This window comes from Thamnophis elegans, chromosome 10 (genome assembly GCF_009769535.1).
Source record: "Thamnophis elegans isolate rThaEle1 chromosome 10, rThaEle1.pri, whole genome shotgun sequence".
Taxonomy (NCBI): Eukaryota; Metazoa; Chordata; class Lepidosauria; order Squamata; family Colubridae; genus Thamnophis; species Thamnophis elegans.
The window spans coordinates 41,093,356-41,111,311 of NC_045550.1; the positions used below are offsets into that span (position 1 = coordinate 41,093,356).

The window sequence follows — 17,956 nt, forward strand, 5'->3', positions numbered from 1 at the left end:
TAAAATATGGCTGTTGACTAAAAATGTTGCCCCTATTGAATAAGTAGAAGGGCGACTCCTACATAAAAGGGATCTAACTAATCATTTCACACAGCTGAATCTCCAATGGTTGGGGAGATATGCAAATCAAGCTGCCTTTCTTACTGAAGTGCATAGGAAATATTTAAATCCAGGAACTCTATATACACACTGGATATAAAATACACATCTCACTTAAATATATATTACATTCTAAGTACAAGATACAATGTTATGGCTAATTTAACTAGTAAGAGTTTGAGGTTGTTGGGGGTTGTCCTGATTGATGGAGCAGCAGACAGAAGATTCCATAAATTAGGAATATCCTACTTCACTCGGCAGTGCTCCCTGGCTGATGGCCTGCAAGTTTGAGCAAGGATGATTTCTACTTTACAAAAATCCAAACTTACTCCACTAATGTTTAAGGCTTGGAAGGTAAAGAGTACTCATGCTAAATTCTTCTGATTTTCAAAAGAATATTTAACCCATGTTTAAAAACAACTCTAAGACAAGCTGATGGGAACAAGATGGTGCTGGTTGCAAGCTGTTCTACTACACTGAACATTCCTCTCCATGGGTATCAGCTTTTTTCCACATTATTTTTAAAATGGTATGCTACTGAAAAAGCTTAGAGTTCAAACCAGTATTTAAAAGTTATCATAGCTTGATGACTTGAGCTTGATCTGAAGTAGACTTTAATCATAAAATAATGAAATAAAGTTACTTTATACGTGCAATATTTCCATTCTGAATGTCCCTTTATTCAGTAAGAAAATATCAGTTTTGTCATGCAAGATGACGAGATCTTTTAGTCTAAAGGATAACAGAGGAAAAATCCCATATTTTCATTGGAGGACAAAAGTCCAGGTGCCAACATCACATATAGTGGAAGTTATATAATACAGCCTGCCAAAAATACTGGAACATTGTGCACATTGAATTGTATACTTACCTCATAGGCTCGAGGGCTAGTCAGCAACCTGGCCACAGGATTACACCATTCTGGTAAAGTGGTAGTAAGTGGTGGGCCAGCATGGGTGAGGATCGGCTTTAAATATCTGTGGAATCTGTTAAGGTCTCTTTCCATATACAGTATATGCACAGCTGATTCCATTTAGGCCATGCAATAATAGCAATGCATAAATATATAATAATAATAGTAATGATAAAACATCAGACATGGAAAGTTATCATTAACATTAAAGAAAGTGAAATAGCATATTGTGGTCTAACTTACCGACTATCATCATCATTTAACAATCCCATAATCCCTTGTGAGGTGGAGTCTGGGCAACTGAATGGAGCTAGCACAGTGTTTATTGTCCTAACACCAATATCTTATTATACATGTATGTATGTATGTATGTATGTATGTATATGTATATGTATATGTATATGTATATGTATATGTATATGTATATGTATATGTATATGTATATGTATATGTATATATCAACAAATAAGCCCCACCCTCCACACAGGCCATTACAACACAAAACAACAATGGACATACAAAGCCAGCACCAATCAGCACCAATCTACCAATCATGATACAACCACACAACCAATCAATCCACTTACTGAACAATGCCAGCACTCCACACCCCCACACCAAGATTTATAGAAAGATGACAGCTCCGACCATACTTTAAGCCCAAAACCCACCTGAAGATGGTGAAGATGATGCAAAAACATTAGAGTACTTCTGCAAACCAATATCTTTAAAGTTCATAATCTTTGTACCAGGAGAATAGTACAAAAACATATATAAAATTGTCCAGTTTCATATTTCACACAGTCAGAATTTCTTACACCATGGTTTCTTGACTATGCGTTGGTGGCCTGGGTTGCACACGAAACTAAGTCATAAGATATTGGTTGACATATTTTGCTGAGATCAAAGAAAGCACATTATGGTTTAATGTATATATAGCCAGGTATATTTATGCTTCATTCCATCACACTTCTAAAAGGGCGAAATCAGGAATTCTGTTTATGTGTTATAAAGACAGGGGGAACTTACCACACAACCCTCAATATTAGGCTTTTAAGACTACAGCCCATGTTAAGCCTCCACATATGCCTGTAGGTATTCACTGGTCAATGCTACACACATAGTAAATTGTATCTTTTTAGTAATATCTGTTTGAGCTAGAGATCATCCATATGAATCTTCCCAAAACCTATGCCTTCCAAATGCCTTAGATTCCATAGTCCTTATAGTTGATTGCATATTCATCCAGATATTTAGATTGGATTTGACCCTTTGTCTACCCATTGAATCCTTCACAAGAATCAGCGATGTAGTGGCTTAATAATGTTATTATCATAGGGTATAAGCTGTTCTTAGTAAAGCTGTCTTTTGCCATGGACTGATGATCATTTTGTCAATACTGTGGTGTTGAAGTGATGCTGCAGATGTTTTGGAATTGCACTCAAGTAACTTATTATTATTGGTACTATCTTTGCTTTCTTTGACACAATCATTTTATTTCTATGTGCAAGCCTTATATTTTGTGATTTTTCTCTAGTTTTTTTCTTCTCTTCTGCTGTACCCAGATATTACAATGCCCACTATCCAGACTTTTTTTTGGTCTTTCTTATTGACAATTGTTAAGTTGTGTGGCAGATGTTTGCCTGTTTGAATTCTAAACTCCAGGAAAACTTTAGCTTATTTATTTCTTATTGTTTGTCTGTTTTATGGTCCCACCAGTTCTTACTTGCAGGCAAGTAGTATTTCTTGCTGGTATTTCAATGCACCATTGTTGCTACTTTTCATGAAATTTGTTGCTGCTGTTGTTTGCAATCAGTCTGTGTGATCGCCTTGCAGCAGCTGACAAAATGGTCCATTAACATTTGAGAATTATTAAAGTGAAATCATATATTCATATGTTCTGACCCCCCTCTTCATACACCAAAGCACGCCGAGACAAAGATACTTCAAGGATTTATTAACACAGAGACTAGAACTTGGCAGCAATCCAGCACAGACTAGACCTTGGCAGCAATCCAGTACCGACTAGACCTTGGCAGCAATCCAGCCTGCCAAGATAGCCACGATAGCTTCTTCAGCTCTAGTAAATACGTTGATTCCTGCGACGAGCGTGTGAAAGTCATCCCTTTTATAGTCTTGAGAGGAGCCTAATTACCACCAGCTGAGTTCAATTACCTCTCTTAACTGCGTAACTGTTCTTTACACATATTAGCTCTCCACTGCCAGTTATCCAGGACCAACTCCCTTGTCTCCTCGCCACTGCTCCAATGCATAATGTCAGGATCACATTTTTTTCTCATGAGTAATAGATTCATTAACAATTAACAATTAACAATAAGGAGATGCAGTGTCTCAGTGGCGAAGATGCTGAGCTTGTCGATCAGAAGGATTGACAGTTTGGTGGTTCGAATCCTTAGTGCTGTGTAACGGAGTGAGCTCCTGTTACTTCTGACAACCAAGCAGTTCAAAAGCACATTAAAAATACAAGTAGAAAAATAGGAACCACCTTTTGTGGGAAGGTAACAGTGTTCCGTGCACCTTCGGCATTTAGTCATACCGATCACATGACCATGGAGACGTCTCGGACAGTGCTGGTTCTTTGGCTTTAAAATGGAGATGAACACCCCCCCCCAAGAGTTGGGAACGCCTAGCACATATGTGTGAGCGGGGGCCTTTAATAAAATGAAAGCTCTGTAGTTCCTGGTTGTTTCTATAAATTAGATAATTTGATTATTCAATCAGTAATTAACTGTACTTTCCTGGAATCTTGGGCAGCATTTTTTCAATCTCATATATTGAGTCTTTAGCAGAAATATTGAGTGTTGATCTAGAAAACTTCTCCTGTTATCACATCATATGTATTAGTCCAAATACACCAATACCTGGTGCAGGAATTATGCAATAAGTAAGATAAGAAAATTATCGTGATATTTTATTTATGTATTTGTTACTTTTATTGTAGCCACCTTGAATGCTGCAGGTACTAAAAAGCACAAATTTAAGCTATTACTTGTTGGTCTAACTCTAATATGCCACCATTAACAAGTCTGGAGTATCAAGCAACACTGGGAATTTATTAAGTCCAAAACTCTGAGAAGAAATGTTATTAGAAAATAGGTGAAATCCAGTCAGGTTATGTCCTGAATAGAGCAAAGTAGTTGGGTGTATCATTTTAATCTGTGTTGCTTTCAAACGATCCACCATAGAAACTTGCATATTAGTCCTAAACGCCACTGAAGATACAGTTTTTCTGAACCACTTTGCATAAAATAACCAAATAACTTGTAATAGTCATGAGTCTTCTTTCTATTTAGCAAATCAATACTCTTTTTTTGTCATAAGGCACATGTATTTCATAAAATATTAAGAAACGGATGAAGCTTGAGTGTCAATTCATTTTTTATGGAATTCAACACATTTATTTTATACTTCATACTTCAGTGCTTCTCTATGTAAAATTATGTAAATATGAGAGAAATAGGCTTAGACTTTTGTTTTGCACCTGACTTTCTAATCTTTTCATCCAAAATGATTGATATGTATGAAAGAAAATCTGCTCAACTTCAGCAATTATATCAATCGCCTATCTATCAAAGAAAATTCTTGCTAAGATTATTTATAATGGGTGTAGTCTCTGCTGGTTTTCCATAAAGCTAGTTGTGAATTACTTGCCTATTCTATTAAAAATTTTGTTGAAAAAAATATTTCAATAACAGGTTATGTTATCAACATAACATGGTAACATGTTGATAAATGACAATGGGTCATTTAGGTAACTTACAGAATTTCACCTTTAATTTCCTAAGCACGATCCCAAAGGAGCTATTGGGCTTTTAAAAAGTATCTTTTATCCTTTTACTTGAAAAAGGCTATGATAAAATGTTTGAAATGAAAACATAAATTATAGTTCTGCATTTTACTTGTTGTATATCACAGTCAGGCATCATTTTCAAACAGTTTTATATTGTTTTAAATGATTTTGTTTTTAATGCCTTACAAATTGTTGTGACTCTGATGATGAATTAAAAAGAAAAGAAACCACAGAGGGTAATTATAAAAGCTATTTATGTTTCTGATTTGACTTCTTTTGTTTTTGTCTTTCTGTGCACTACATTGAAATCTGTACTAATAGTGCCCCTGGCCCCAAAGCTCAACATTTATGCAGAATATAATAAAATTATGTCCAATTTAAAAGAAGAAAGAATCCTTGTCTTTGCAGTAACTTATAATTGAGCAATTAAATGACTCCAGATATCCATTAAAATACAAAAAATTAACCTTTGATTCATATGAATCAATCAAATTACTAAATAAGTGCATAAGAAAAGCTGTATTCCACATTTACTAAATACATATTCATCAGTCCATAAGTGACCTACATATATATTCACTAAGGTGACCAGACGTCCCGATTTCGGTGGGACAGTAACGATTTATAACAAATTGTCCCGTGTCCCGGGACGTTTTTAAAAAGTCCCGATTTTCTGGCTTCATGTTGAAAGCCCAGTAGATTTGCTTAAGAAATCCTAACTGGGGCAAGACAAAAAACACCCTGTCTAATCCCTCTCTCTGTCTCAGTACTTTCATTGAAGATATTAAAACATTAAAGCAACAAAACAGACCCCCCCGCCCTTTTACCTCATTTTATAAGAAAAAATGACCCAGTACCATAGAGCTCCAAGAAATACTTGGCTAGAGAAGTCGCGAGTGTTCCTTCCTGGATTTTCCGGAGGGGAGGGGCACAGAGATTGGAGGTCGGCTCATGTGGGAAAAATGGTGGCAAAGTTTCTTTGAAAAATATTTCCCTGACTAATTTCACCATTTTAATTTGCTCAGTTCTTTGTATTAACATCTACATCATTCTGGATTGACTTGGTTTTTTTTCTTTTCTTTTTTAATGTATTTTAAAATAATATTTATTTATTGTGCATAGGATTTTTTAAAAATAGTTTTATTCTGTGTGGATTCTTTTTTTAAATTGTCTTAGACTATTTAAAAAAATATTCTATCCAAAATACAAAATACCAGCTGCAGTTATTCACTTAAGAACTGTGGCAAGAAAGGTGGTATAGTGACCAAAGTTACAATGGCATTGAAAAAAGTGACTGATGACCATTTTTCACACTTAGCAAACATTTTCACACTTAGCGACCGTTGCAGCATCCTCATGGTCACGCGATCAAAATTTGATGTTTGGCAACAGATTCGTATTTATGATGGTTTCATTGTCCTGGGGTCATGTAATTGCTTTTTGTGACCTTTTGACAAAGTCAAATGGGAAAACCAGATTCATTTATGTTACTAACTTATCAGCTGCAGTTATTCACTTAAGAACTGTGGCAAGAAAGGTGGTATAGTGACCAAAGTTACAATGGCATTGAAAAAAGTGACTGATGACCATTTTTCACACATAGCGACCATTTTTACACTTAGCAACTGTTGCAGCATCCTCATGGTCACGTGATCAAAATTTTAATGTTTGGCAACAGTTACAATTTATATTTGTAAATTGTAGTTACGTTGAAATAAAAAAATATTACAATACTATTTTTGCGTTATATGAAAATTTTTGTTGCTCCGTATAAAATTTTTAATCAAGCCCTCCCCTCCCCCCGGTCAAAGGTGTCCCTCTTTACCAATCTGAAAATCTGGTCACCTTAATATTCACACATTCTGACCTACTAGGATTTTGTGGCATGCCTCAAAAGTAAAACTTTTGCCTTTTCAAGGATGTGATGGATAATTACATACAACTTTTTCTCAATATAGTATGGGATCGTTAATAAGAGCAAATTTGGAAGCTGTACATCATGATGTATTTAACTTTAGCTAAAGAGAACTGCCATAATGCATACAATGGAAACTTTCAAATGGTTTGTGAGTTCAAGACAAGTGGTCCGTAATTAAATGTTAGAACAATAAGGAGTCTATCATTGTCCTTAAACTTATAAAATGAAGATCAGATGACTGAACAGAGATTATTAAGAACCTGACCTAGGGTGCTTTATTTTCACAATACATCATTGGTTTTGATGATGATGACTCTGAAGAAAAACACATTACACAATAATGGGTTATCCATGTATTTATGGTACAATAACAACCTTTCCTCAAATAAAGTGTTAAAACCTTTATTTTTAATGTATTAATGTTGACAGTGAACAAAATAAGTTTGAGAATCTCTGAAAAAGGATTAGAAAAATCACTGTTTAATTTTTGAACAACTCAGGTTGAAACATTACTGAATAAGCAAAATAATAGCTTCTGGTCCCAATTTAGCAGGCTCAAATTAGTCAATGTGATCCATTGTCTTTCCTTACTATCAACTCTTGTTTTATTAAGAAAGAATAAGTATCCAGCAGCATTAGTCATTTGCAACAGGAATAGCAAACTGCTAGACAACTTTGCTCTCCAAATCAGTGATTTTAAATAGAAAAAAAGTCAAAAGCAATTTCTTACTTTTGAACCAATTTTCACAGTTCCACTGAAAAACAGAAACTCCAAGCTATTCTTTCTCTTTTTCTTAGGTCACTTAAGCATACTTCCTAACAGCCTTTCATCTCTACAGTTGCTGTGTGCTTCTAAGTACTAAAAGGGAGAGAAATCCTCTCAGCAGTCAAAAAGTCGAAGTTGTCAGGGAGAGTGAAAGGGAATGAATATATAGAAAATTTCCACGGGCAGCATTATATCTAATGTCTAGGGATCAATGCATATGGCAGGCTGGATAATAGATTTTTTTGTCAAGGGCACTGATATGGACCCCAGCTGCCTGCATAGGATAGACCAGTGATGGCGAACCTTTTCATCCATGTGCACATGCGAGAGCACTGAAAACCCAAAGACCAACTGACCAGTGTGCATCATGGCCAGCTGGTTTTCAGTTTTCCAGCATGTGCATGCATGCCAGCTGGTCTTGGTGCATCCCAGAGCATCAGAAACCTGAAGACCAGCTGACCGGCATACCTATGTGTTGTGACCCAGCAGGAGCCGTTGGAGCTGCCACCAGACTCCGACAGTGAGGGGCCCTATGAGTCGGCTTTGGAGGATGTGGAGGACCCTGGACAGGGTTCCAACTCTGAGCAGGGTGCAGAGAGGCTGGTTGGCCACCAGGAGGCGCCTGAGCCTTGGACCATTGGGGAGGAGACAAGGGAGTGTGATCTGGACGTCAGCAGTGGAGAGGAGCCAAGGGAATTGTTCCTAGATGCCCGGCACTGGAGAGCTAATAGGCGTAAGGAACAATTACGCAATTACAGGAGGTAATTGCACTCAGTTGGTGGTAATTAGGCTCCTCTCCAGACTATAAAAGGAATGCTTGTGCACACGCCCCTTTTGCAGAAGTCAATGCAGGAACTAATGTTGGAGAACATCATTGTGAGCTTGGCAGCTGGATTGCTGCCACGGCTTATCTGTGCTGGATTGCTGCCCAAGCTTGTCTGTGCCGGTATGCTGCCAAGGACCTGTCTGTTAATTAAATGCCGTAACTTATCTTTGGCTCAGAGTGTGTGTTGATGTAGGATGAGGAGGGTCAGAACACCTATGCCTGTGTTTTGGCTGTTTTTCAGGCAGTTTTCCAGAGCCCACAAAGACTAGCTGGCTGGCGCACCAGAAATCAGAAGAGCAGCTGGCGATGGCACACGTGCCCACAGAGAGGTCTGTGTGTGCCACCTCTGCCATGTGTGCCATAGGTTCACCATTACAGGGCTAGACAATATCAGGGATTGGAATAGACTCAAAAACTGCCAGAAGGGAGCTTCTGTGACACTTGACTGAGGCATCTGAATAAGACTGAATGTGGGGCTCTTAGTATCCTTACCTTTCATAAGGTAAAGAGGAACATGAAATACATGGCACTAAAAAGCAGCCATGGAAGAACCATTTCAAGGAAGAGGTAGGACCAAAAGAGTAGAGTTGGCGATCTTAAGATGTCCCATCCTTATTCTAGCCAAAAGGTAAACTATGTGACTCCTAACATTTGCATCATACTGCTTTTTACTCAAATATAAACATCCGCAACCTGACTATGCATGTTTCAAAAATGTATATGTGAGAGACTGGGGTGTTTATTTTTTACCCCAAAAATAAGAACATAGGAGCAAGAGGTTGGGCTTTTCCCTTTCAACATTCAAATTAGGATAAAGTGTTTTATCATCATATGCATTTTATGTTATAGTATTGTTTTCCTGAGTGACAGTAGCCACGAAAATCTCATGTGTGTGAGTGTATGTGTATGTGTGTGTGTGTGTGTGTGTGTGTGTATGTATGTATGTATGTATGTATGTATGTATGTATGTATGTATAATATTACAATAATAATCCCAATCAGGCTTTGAGCACATGCTGTAAAATAAGCCCTTCCCTAAAATATTTCTCTATTTCAATAGCTTCCATAATTATTCTCTTAGAAGAGAATAATTATGGAAGCTATCTTAGAAGAGAATAATTATGGAAGCTATCGAAATAGAGAAACACCCCACAACATGAATAAATGTGACGATACCTCCTGCCTACCAGACATCTGGAAACCAGCCCTGGTAAACAAACGAGCCCCACACACCACCACCGCTGTTACAACACAAAACAACAACGGACCCACAGCGGGCTTCCTGGGAGGAGCCTGCTGGTGGTGGCAGCAAAAAAATCAGCTGCCTCCGAATTCCTGGCTACGTACCTGTTTAGAGGATCTTCCATCTGACGTCTTATCAGGTTTTCTTATCCTTCAGGCAAGAAGGAAAGAAGAAATTGTTTTGCTGGCAAATGCTCTTCGATTTTTGCAGCTTTTGTGCTTGCAGGGAAAGGGGGGCTAGCCCAAGGCAGAACGGCTGTCCGTGCTGGGAATTTCAAACTGCCTTGTGCAGGACAAAGTAGGTCTCCCCCACTCAGTTCAAAGTTTTGTTTGATTTAATCTTATCACGAGCTGAATCCGTTTCCGTGGACAATAATTGTTTATCAACATTTTAGCTTCTTTTCTTTCTCCTCCGAAAAATTATTTACTTAGAGGCTATTAAAATGGCGCCGAGCAGGCTGGTTTCTCCGGTAATAATGAACACTTTTTGTTAATTCTCACAAGAATTTACAAGAATTCAAAACAAAAGAGATTGCTTATCATATGTTTTGGTTTCACAATAGGCCAGCAGAAGCTTTTTAATTAGTTTCATTTCTACAAGAATTTTACTCCTTCATTAACTTTGCTTATCTGGAAGTTAAATGGTGATGAATCTGCTGAACGGTCTTGTTACAATGTTTACTCACTGAAAGTTTTGCCAAGCCTTAAACTTCAAAATAAAAGGGGAACTCAGCCTCTTTACTTAAAGCTGCATATTCAGGCATATTAACTGCAGGCAGATAAATTTTGAAATGGCTTCAAAACCAAATATTAACTTGAAGTTGTAAATTTTTTTCTTATTACTATTCAAAATACCAGCTTCAATTTTGTAAAAGGTTTTCTTATCCAGCTGCGTTACAAGATGGTGATTTTATAGCTTCTGCGTTTGATATATGACACACTCAATCAGCTCTATTCTCCTGAAGACTCCTCCTTATTAACTGTTAAAAGTCTATAAATAGTATCCCATTTAAAACCGAGGGGAGCAGAGACTTTGTTTGTTTGTGAGTTTTTTATAATGGCTCCCAAATCGAAGCAGTCTAAGCGTTTCCTTAATAATACATCTCAAGAAATTGTTACAAAATTGCTGCCCTTGCCTCCCACGCCCTCTACTGGAGATCTCTTAACGCAAGAATTTCTTTTTGAAACCCTTAAAGAGTTCAGACAGGAAATTAAACAACTTTTATCGGACTTATATGATAAACTGGACGCCAAGATTGCTCAAACAAGGGAAGATACGATCAGAGTTATGACTGTTATGACAGACTATGTTTCTGAAATGGAGGACAAATTGGAACTTTTGGAAAAAGCTAATTCTAATTTGACATCTAAAATTCAAACGTTACAACAGGAAGTTGAAAATGCTCAAAAACAACTCGTTATGATAAATTACAATAAGACTGCGTTTGCAATAAGAGTCAGAGGATTGCGTGAAAAGGAACAGGAGAATTTGAAACAGACCTTTTTTGAGGCTTTCAGACGTTCGGTGGGAAGTCCGGGATTTAACTTTGATTGGCAGATTCAAAAAATTTATCGCCAGAACTCGTGTGTAGCAAAACAACGACAGCTTCCGAGGGACATAATTATATATTTCACCACAAGAGAATCCAGAAATGCGATAATACAGAAGTTCTACAATAACAGGCTGCGAATCGATGGACAGGACTTGATTGTTTTTAAAGAAATACCATCTCAAATATTAAGAGCAAGGAGAGACTACACTTTCTTAACTGAAAAACTCAGAGATTCTCAGATACAATATAAATGGGAAGTGCCATCTGGTATCACAGTCACATTTGAGAACCAAAAATATCGTCTCAATTCTGTTTGCGAAGCCCGAGATTTTTACTACAAAACTCTGAAGGCGGGACTTCCTGATTCACCCGGACTTGGAGAAAGACAAGGAGAAGGAGAAGATAAGCAGCGGGACACGTGGCTACAAGGCGGAGGGTGTTGCTTTCCCCTTCCGGAAGGGCAGAAGAGTAAAGAATAAAGATCCAGCTATGCTTTTAAAATACTTCTTAAATTTTTAATTTGAATAAAATTTCAGGACTCCTGTCTGGTATAAAATGACAAAGCTGTATACCGATGAAGAGATATTGAGACTGAAAGAAGCGGTGCTGAATTTGGACATATATTGTATGGGACTTATATAAGACTTGTTTGAATCTTAATTTAAACTGTGCATGATCTATTCTTTGGGGCGAGGAGAGCGGAGATCGTAGTTTTCTTGGTTTGTGGTTTGGGATGAATGGAGTCGGGTGGCGTGGGGTAGATGGAAGGGTAGTGAAAGTTCAATTAGATTACCTTGATCCAGAATGTAAGCTGATTTTTGTATAAATTGTTATTTGAATACAAGGTTAAGAAAGATTATCTGGAGAGTCTACACGAGGGTGGAGTAAATATGAGAGGAGCAATGGATGAGGATAAAATATATATGCGGACACGGGTAAAGGCAGGATGGGAGGTATAGAATTTATCTGCGGAAGCAGGTAAAGACATTGTTTAAGATTTTAAAAATAATGAGAAGCTGAGTTTAATGTTAGAGAGTATATTGACTTCTCTTCTTGGGGGGGGGTTTCCCCCCCCTTTTTTCTTTTTATTATTCTTTTCTTTTTTGTTCTTTATTTTTTTTATTATTATTATTATTTTGTAACTTCTAATCTATTTGGTTTCAATATACTCCAGACTTTGCTTGATAAAGAATGACGCCGGGAATGGGACCTGGGAAGTCGGAAGGGGGTCAGGGAGGGGGGGTCAGGGGGTGGGTGGGGGGGAGGGTGGAAATATAGACTCAATTTTCAGAACAATGAATGCACTTGGATACTGTTGCTTTTTTTTCTTTTTTTTTCTTTTCTTCTTTCTTTTCCTTTTATTTTCCTTTTGTTTTAGTACAAAACAAATAGACCAATGAATACTAGAAATACACCGAAGCGAGGTGTAGAGGGAAAGAAGAGGGGGGAATTAAGAGGGAGTGAGAAGGGAATGTAAGGAGGGTGAGATGGTGGGAAGGGGAGAAAGGAATGGCTGAGGGGGAGGGGAAGTAGAAGAGGGGATTGTTGGAAGGGAGAAATGAAAGTTGGAGGGGTAGAAGGAAGGGTGTATGTAGGATAGAAGGGTTATGAGTTGTTTATTGCTTCTTTTTTTTTTAACTGCACAGTATTTAAGTGATTGTATAAAGGAAAATGAAAATGTAATAAAAGAATCTTTGATAAAAAAAAAAAACAATGGACCCACAGCCAGCACCAATCAGCACCAATCTACCAATCATGATTCAGCCACACATCCAATCAATCCACTTACTGAAACAAAGACAGCACTCACCAAGATTATAGAAAGATGGCAGCTCCGGCCACGCTTTAAGCTAAAAACACCAGCCTGAGGATGGTGTGTGTGTGTGTGTGCAACTCAGACTAAGCCGAACACAAACACCCAACCAATCAGAACACACCTCCACCCTATCAGAACACACCCAAGGTCCCACCCAATCAGCTCACACCCCCACTGGCAGTTAAAAGGAAGAAACAGCTGCGATCTCACATTGCTCCTAGAAGCATGAAGCTGAGTAAACTGGCCTGAAGATGACGAATGAGACTTCGTCAAAACTGAGACTTCGTCAAAACGTCCCTAAGACACTTCCAATTTTACGTGGGAGAAAACCCAAATACACACACACGCACGCACACACACATACACACATACATACACACACTCATACATACAGACATACATTGCATTTATATACACATTAGAGTATATGTATGTATTTTACACACACACATACACACACATACACACACTTCTAAATATTCTTCATTTGTAGCATTTTTGTATAATTATCTAACATTTTTGCATAGTACACACACACACACACACATTCGCATGTGCACACACACACATAGAGAATTCATTGATATATACACAATCACGTCCACATTTATATATTAGTTCCCTGATCCTTTAAAAACATCTGATGCCAAGATTACAATCTATCACTGATGTCTTGCAATGATCCTTATAGTTGTGTAAAATAAGCCAGCCCCATAATTTACCATTAACTCAGATCAGCGGTGGGTTCCAGCAGTAATGACTGCCGGTTTGTTCGTGGGTGCACCAAGGATGCACTTGATGTGCGCTGCATGTGCATGCACATACATAGTACAATAAAAATTGTTCTGCGCATGTGCAGAAGCAAAAAACAAGATGGCAGCACCTATGGCAGGCCTGGGTCGCTGCCGGTTTCAGTGACCCAGGCCGCCAAACTATTACTGGTTTGGTCAAACCAGCCTGAACCAGTAGGAACCCATCACTGACTCAGAAGATGGACAAGGACACTGACTGAGTTTGTTAGTTGAAGTGGTAGTTAAACCAGGAGTGATCTTATGAGAAATTAACTAGAATTCCCTATTGATTTGTCCAGAATTTACCACACAAAAATAATAGTTTTTCTTGCAAAGCAATTTTGAAACTTTATTGGCATTGGTGATACCATTAGGGAGAATGCGATAATCCGCTGAAAGGGCAGCTAATAGGGAAAATAATAAAACTCCCCATCTGTTGCTTCTGAATTTTTTTTCTATTTTCTTTTCTTAGAGGCTAAAGCTGTGCATGAAATATTGCCTGTTAGCTGTCCTCAAGGAGAACTATAAATATTACTCATTTTGAAATGAGAGTCAATTGTTAGCCTTGTTGAATTTTGAAAGGAGAATAAGATTCTCAGGGAGCAAATCATTTTGAGTCTAAAAGCAACGGCCAGAACCCAGGCTCATATTTTGCAGAATGTGACATGGGAAACTACTTGTGAACTTGTCAGGGAGGTTTGCTTAGTGGAATCAATGACTAGAACAATTAAATTCAGGAAATCTGCTGCATGCAAATATTGTCATTTGTGGTTCGTTTTTACTGAACAATTTAAAGCTGAACAGTCATTTCAAGACTAGGTAATATGGGAGGGGAATGGAAAATTCATTTTATGAAAAAAAGATTTTTTAAAAATTACAATTTCTACTCTATAAAGGCCTATTTCATTTTTATACTTTATTTTTTGAATAAAAATTAACTGTCCAATAAATGAAGCTCTTTCCTGGGTTTACAAAGCTGCATTTCTTTGATGACACCAATTCTCTGGCCATAATTCCGTGATTAATACTATGTTTCACATGTAGAAACTTCATACCATGTGCTTCCCTGCCATATTCACTTAGTGTGTGTGTGTGTGTGTGTGTGTGTGTGTGTGTGTGTGTGTGTGTGTGTGAGTGTGGTGGGTTTCAAAATTTTTTAGAACCTATTCTGTAGGTGTTGCCTATTTTGTGGGCATGGCTTAGTGGTCATGTGACCTGGTGGGAGTGGCCAACTTTTAAAATGTGGTGAAACTCATTTAACAACACTCTTGCCTTAACAACCAAAATTTTGGCCTCAATTGCGATCATAAATTCTCCTTCTTTTTCTTCCTTCCTTCCTTCCTTCCTTCCTTCCTTCCTTCCTTCCTTCCTTCCTTCCTTCCTTCCTTCCTTTCTTCTTTCGACCAGAGGAATGCTGTCGATACAGTTTACTTGGATTTCAGTAAGGCATTTGATAAGGTAGACCATAACCTACTACTAGATAAAGTAGAAGAATGTGGGTTGGATAGCATCACCACCAGATGGATTTGTAATTGGCTGACCAACCGCACTCAACATGTAGACTTCAATGGAACTGCATCTACATGGAGGAAAGTATGCAGTGGAGTATCCCAAGGCTCTGTTTTAGGCCCAGTACTCTTCAATATCTTCATCAATGATTTGGATGAGGGAATAAATGGGGAACACATCAAATTTGCAGATGACACCAAGCTGGCAGGAATAGCCAACACTCCAGAAGAGAGGTTTAAGGAGGATCTTGACAAACCTGAACATTGGGCACTATCTAATAAAATGAAATTCAATGGTGAAAAGAGTAAGGTTCTACATTTAGGCAAGAAAAACGAAATGCACAGATACAGTATAGGTGGTACCTTGCTCAATAGTGGTAAGTGTGAGAGGGAGCTTGGAGTCCTGGTGGACAACCATTTAAATATGAGCAGCAGTGTGCAGCAGCTGCCAAAAAAGCCAACACAGTTCTAGGCTACATAAACAGAGGGATAGAATCAAGATCACATGAGGTGTTAATACCACTTTATAAGGCCTTGGTAAGGCCACACTTGGAATACTGCATTCAATTTTGGTTGCCACAATGTAGAAAAGATGTGGAGACTCTAGAAAGAGTACAGAGAAGAGCAACGAAGATGATTAGGGGACTGGAGGCTAAAACATATGAAGAACGGTTGCAGGAACTGGGTATGTCTAGTTTAATGAAAAGAAGGACTAGGGGATACATAATAGTAGTGTTCCAATATCTCAGGGTTTGCCGCAAAGAAGAGGGAGTCAAACTATTCTCCCAGGCATCTGAGGGTAGAACAAGAAACAATGGGTATAAACTAATCAAGGAGAGAAACAACTTAGAACTGAGGAGAAATTTCCTGACAGTTAGAACAATTAATCAGTGGAACAGCTTGCCTCCAGAAGTTGTGAATGCCCCAATCCTGGAAGTCTTTAAGAAGATGTTGGATAGCCATTTGTCTGGAATGGTATAGGGTTTCCTGCCTAGGCAGGGGGTTGGACTAGAAGACCTCCAAGGTCCCTTCCAACACTGCTATTGTATTGTATTATATCTGTTTCTCCCTCTTTCTTTCCTTCCTTTCTTTTCCTTCCTTCTTTCTATTCTTTCTTTCTTTTGTGTCTCTCTCCCTTTTTCTTTTCTTTCTTTCCTTCCTTTGTTCTTTTTCTTCTCTTTTTCTCCCCCACTTTCCTTCTTTTTCTCTTTCTTTGTTTCTTTGTTTCTTTCTTTCTTTCTTTCTTTCTTTCTTTCTTTCTTTCTTTCTCTTTCTCTCTTTGTCTCTCTTTTTTGTCTCTCCCACTCTTTCCTCCTTTTATTCTATCTTACTCTTTCTCTTTCTTTCTCTCTCTCTCTCTCCCCCTTTCACACACACACACCTTCCAGTTGGTGAAAATTTCTATTTTGCCAGCTGGGAAGCTGGCAAAGAAGCCTCATTTTCCCTGCCGCCTGCAGCTTTTGGAGTAAGGAGGCAGGGAAGTGAGCCCTGGGCCTCATCTCTGCTTCCTTCCTCAAGAGCTGGATTTGGGGATGGCCGGCCTCTCTCATCACTGTGCCCTTCGCTCACTTTTCACCCGGAGGCTCTGCTAGCAGGGCACCTGCCATTTCATCTCCTGAGGGAACCTGGGGAGAGACGCACAAACAGCTGCAACTCGAGGCTCCTGAGGAGGATGCTGAACACCGAGGGTGGCGGTGGCGCCCACTGCTGCTCCTTCTGCTGCTCCTGGTAATGCAGGCTTCTTGGAGAGCATTAAGTTGCAAGTGCAGTGGTGCAACTATTCCAGCAGCTGCTTGCTTGCATGGCTTGCGTGCTTCCAGTGGGAATTGGAAGCATGGGGATCTTAATGTAGTAGGATGGAGGAGGCTGGATTTCAAGGGAAAATGCTGAATCGGTGTGCCACTGTGCCTTCAACTTAATGCTCTCCAAGAAGCCTGTGTTACTGGGAGCAGCAGCAGCAGCAGCAGCGGGCAGCACCCCCCCCCCCCAGTGTCCAGTGTCCTCCTCAGGAGCCTTGAGTTGCAGCCATGTATGCATCTCTCCTGAGCTTCTCACGGGAGGTGAAATGGGAGGCAGCCCGCTGGCAGAGCCTCCGGGTGGAAGGCGAAGGGCGCAGTGACAAGAGAGGTTGGCTGTTCCTGAAGCCAGCTCTCGAGGAAGAAGGCAGAGATGAGGCCTGGGGCTCGCTTCCCTGCTGGGCAATGGGGAGGGGCCTTCTCGCATGCCTTTGGAGAAAGAAAGAAGGCATGTGAGAACCCTCCCCCCCCACTGCCCGAACGTGTGAAGGAGTAAGCTGCAGGCTCCTTTGCCCTTGGCTATGCGACCTCTTTTCATTCTTTGCTGCCCGAACAAGTGAAGGAGACAGAAAGAGAATGAAAGGAGGTCGCGTAGCTGAATCAAAGGAGCCTGCAGCTTCCTTCCTTCACATGTTTGGACAATGCGGGGAGCTTTCTCACACACCTTTGGAGAAATAAAGAAGGCGTGTGAGAAAGCTCCCCCTGCCTCTCTGAGGTGGGGCGATTGGGGAGCCAGCCAATCAGTGAGTGGTGGGCGGGGAAAGCATGTTGCGGATGGGCAGTGCAAGCGAGTGAGCAGCAACAGGACAGGCTGGGGTAGCGAGTGAGGGGGGGCATGCGGGCGGGAGCATTCCGGTACTGTGCCACCGAATGAATTTAGCGTTCCAAAAGGTACGCTAAATTTCACGAATGGGTTC

The 17,956-nt window shown here is 39.4% G+C and overlaps 1 protein-coding gene across 1 annotated transcript in view; it reads right to left on the minus strand.

Moving 5' to 3' along the window:
- The window catches only part of SLC9A9 (solute carrier family 9 member A9), a 248,132-nt gene that overhangs the window by 4,763 nt on the left and 225,413 nt on the right, over positions 1–17,956 (minus strand). The window contains 1 exon segment of the mRNA XM_032225596.1: positions 971–1,076. Within this exon segment, the coding sequence (XP_032081487.1) occupies positions 971–1,076 (106 nt within the window).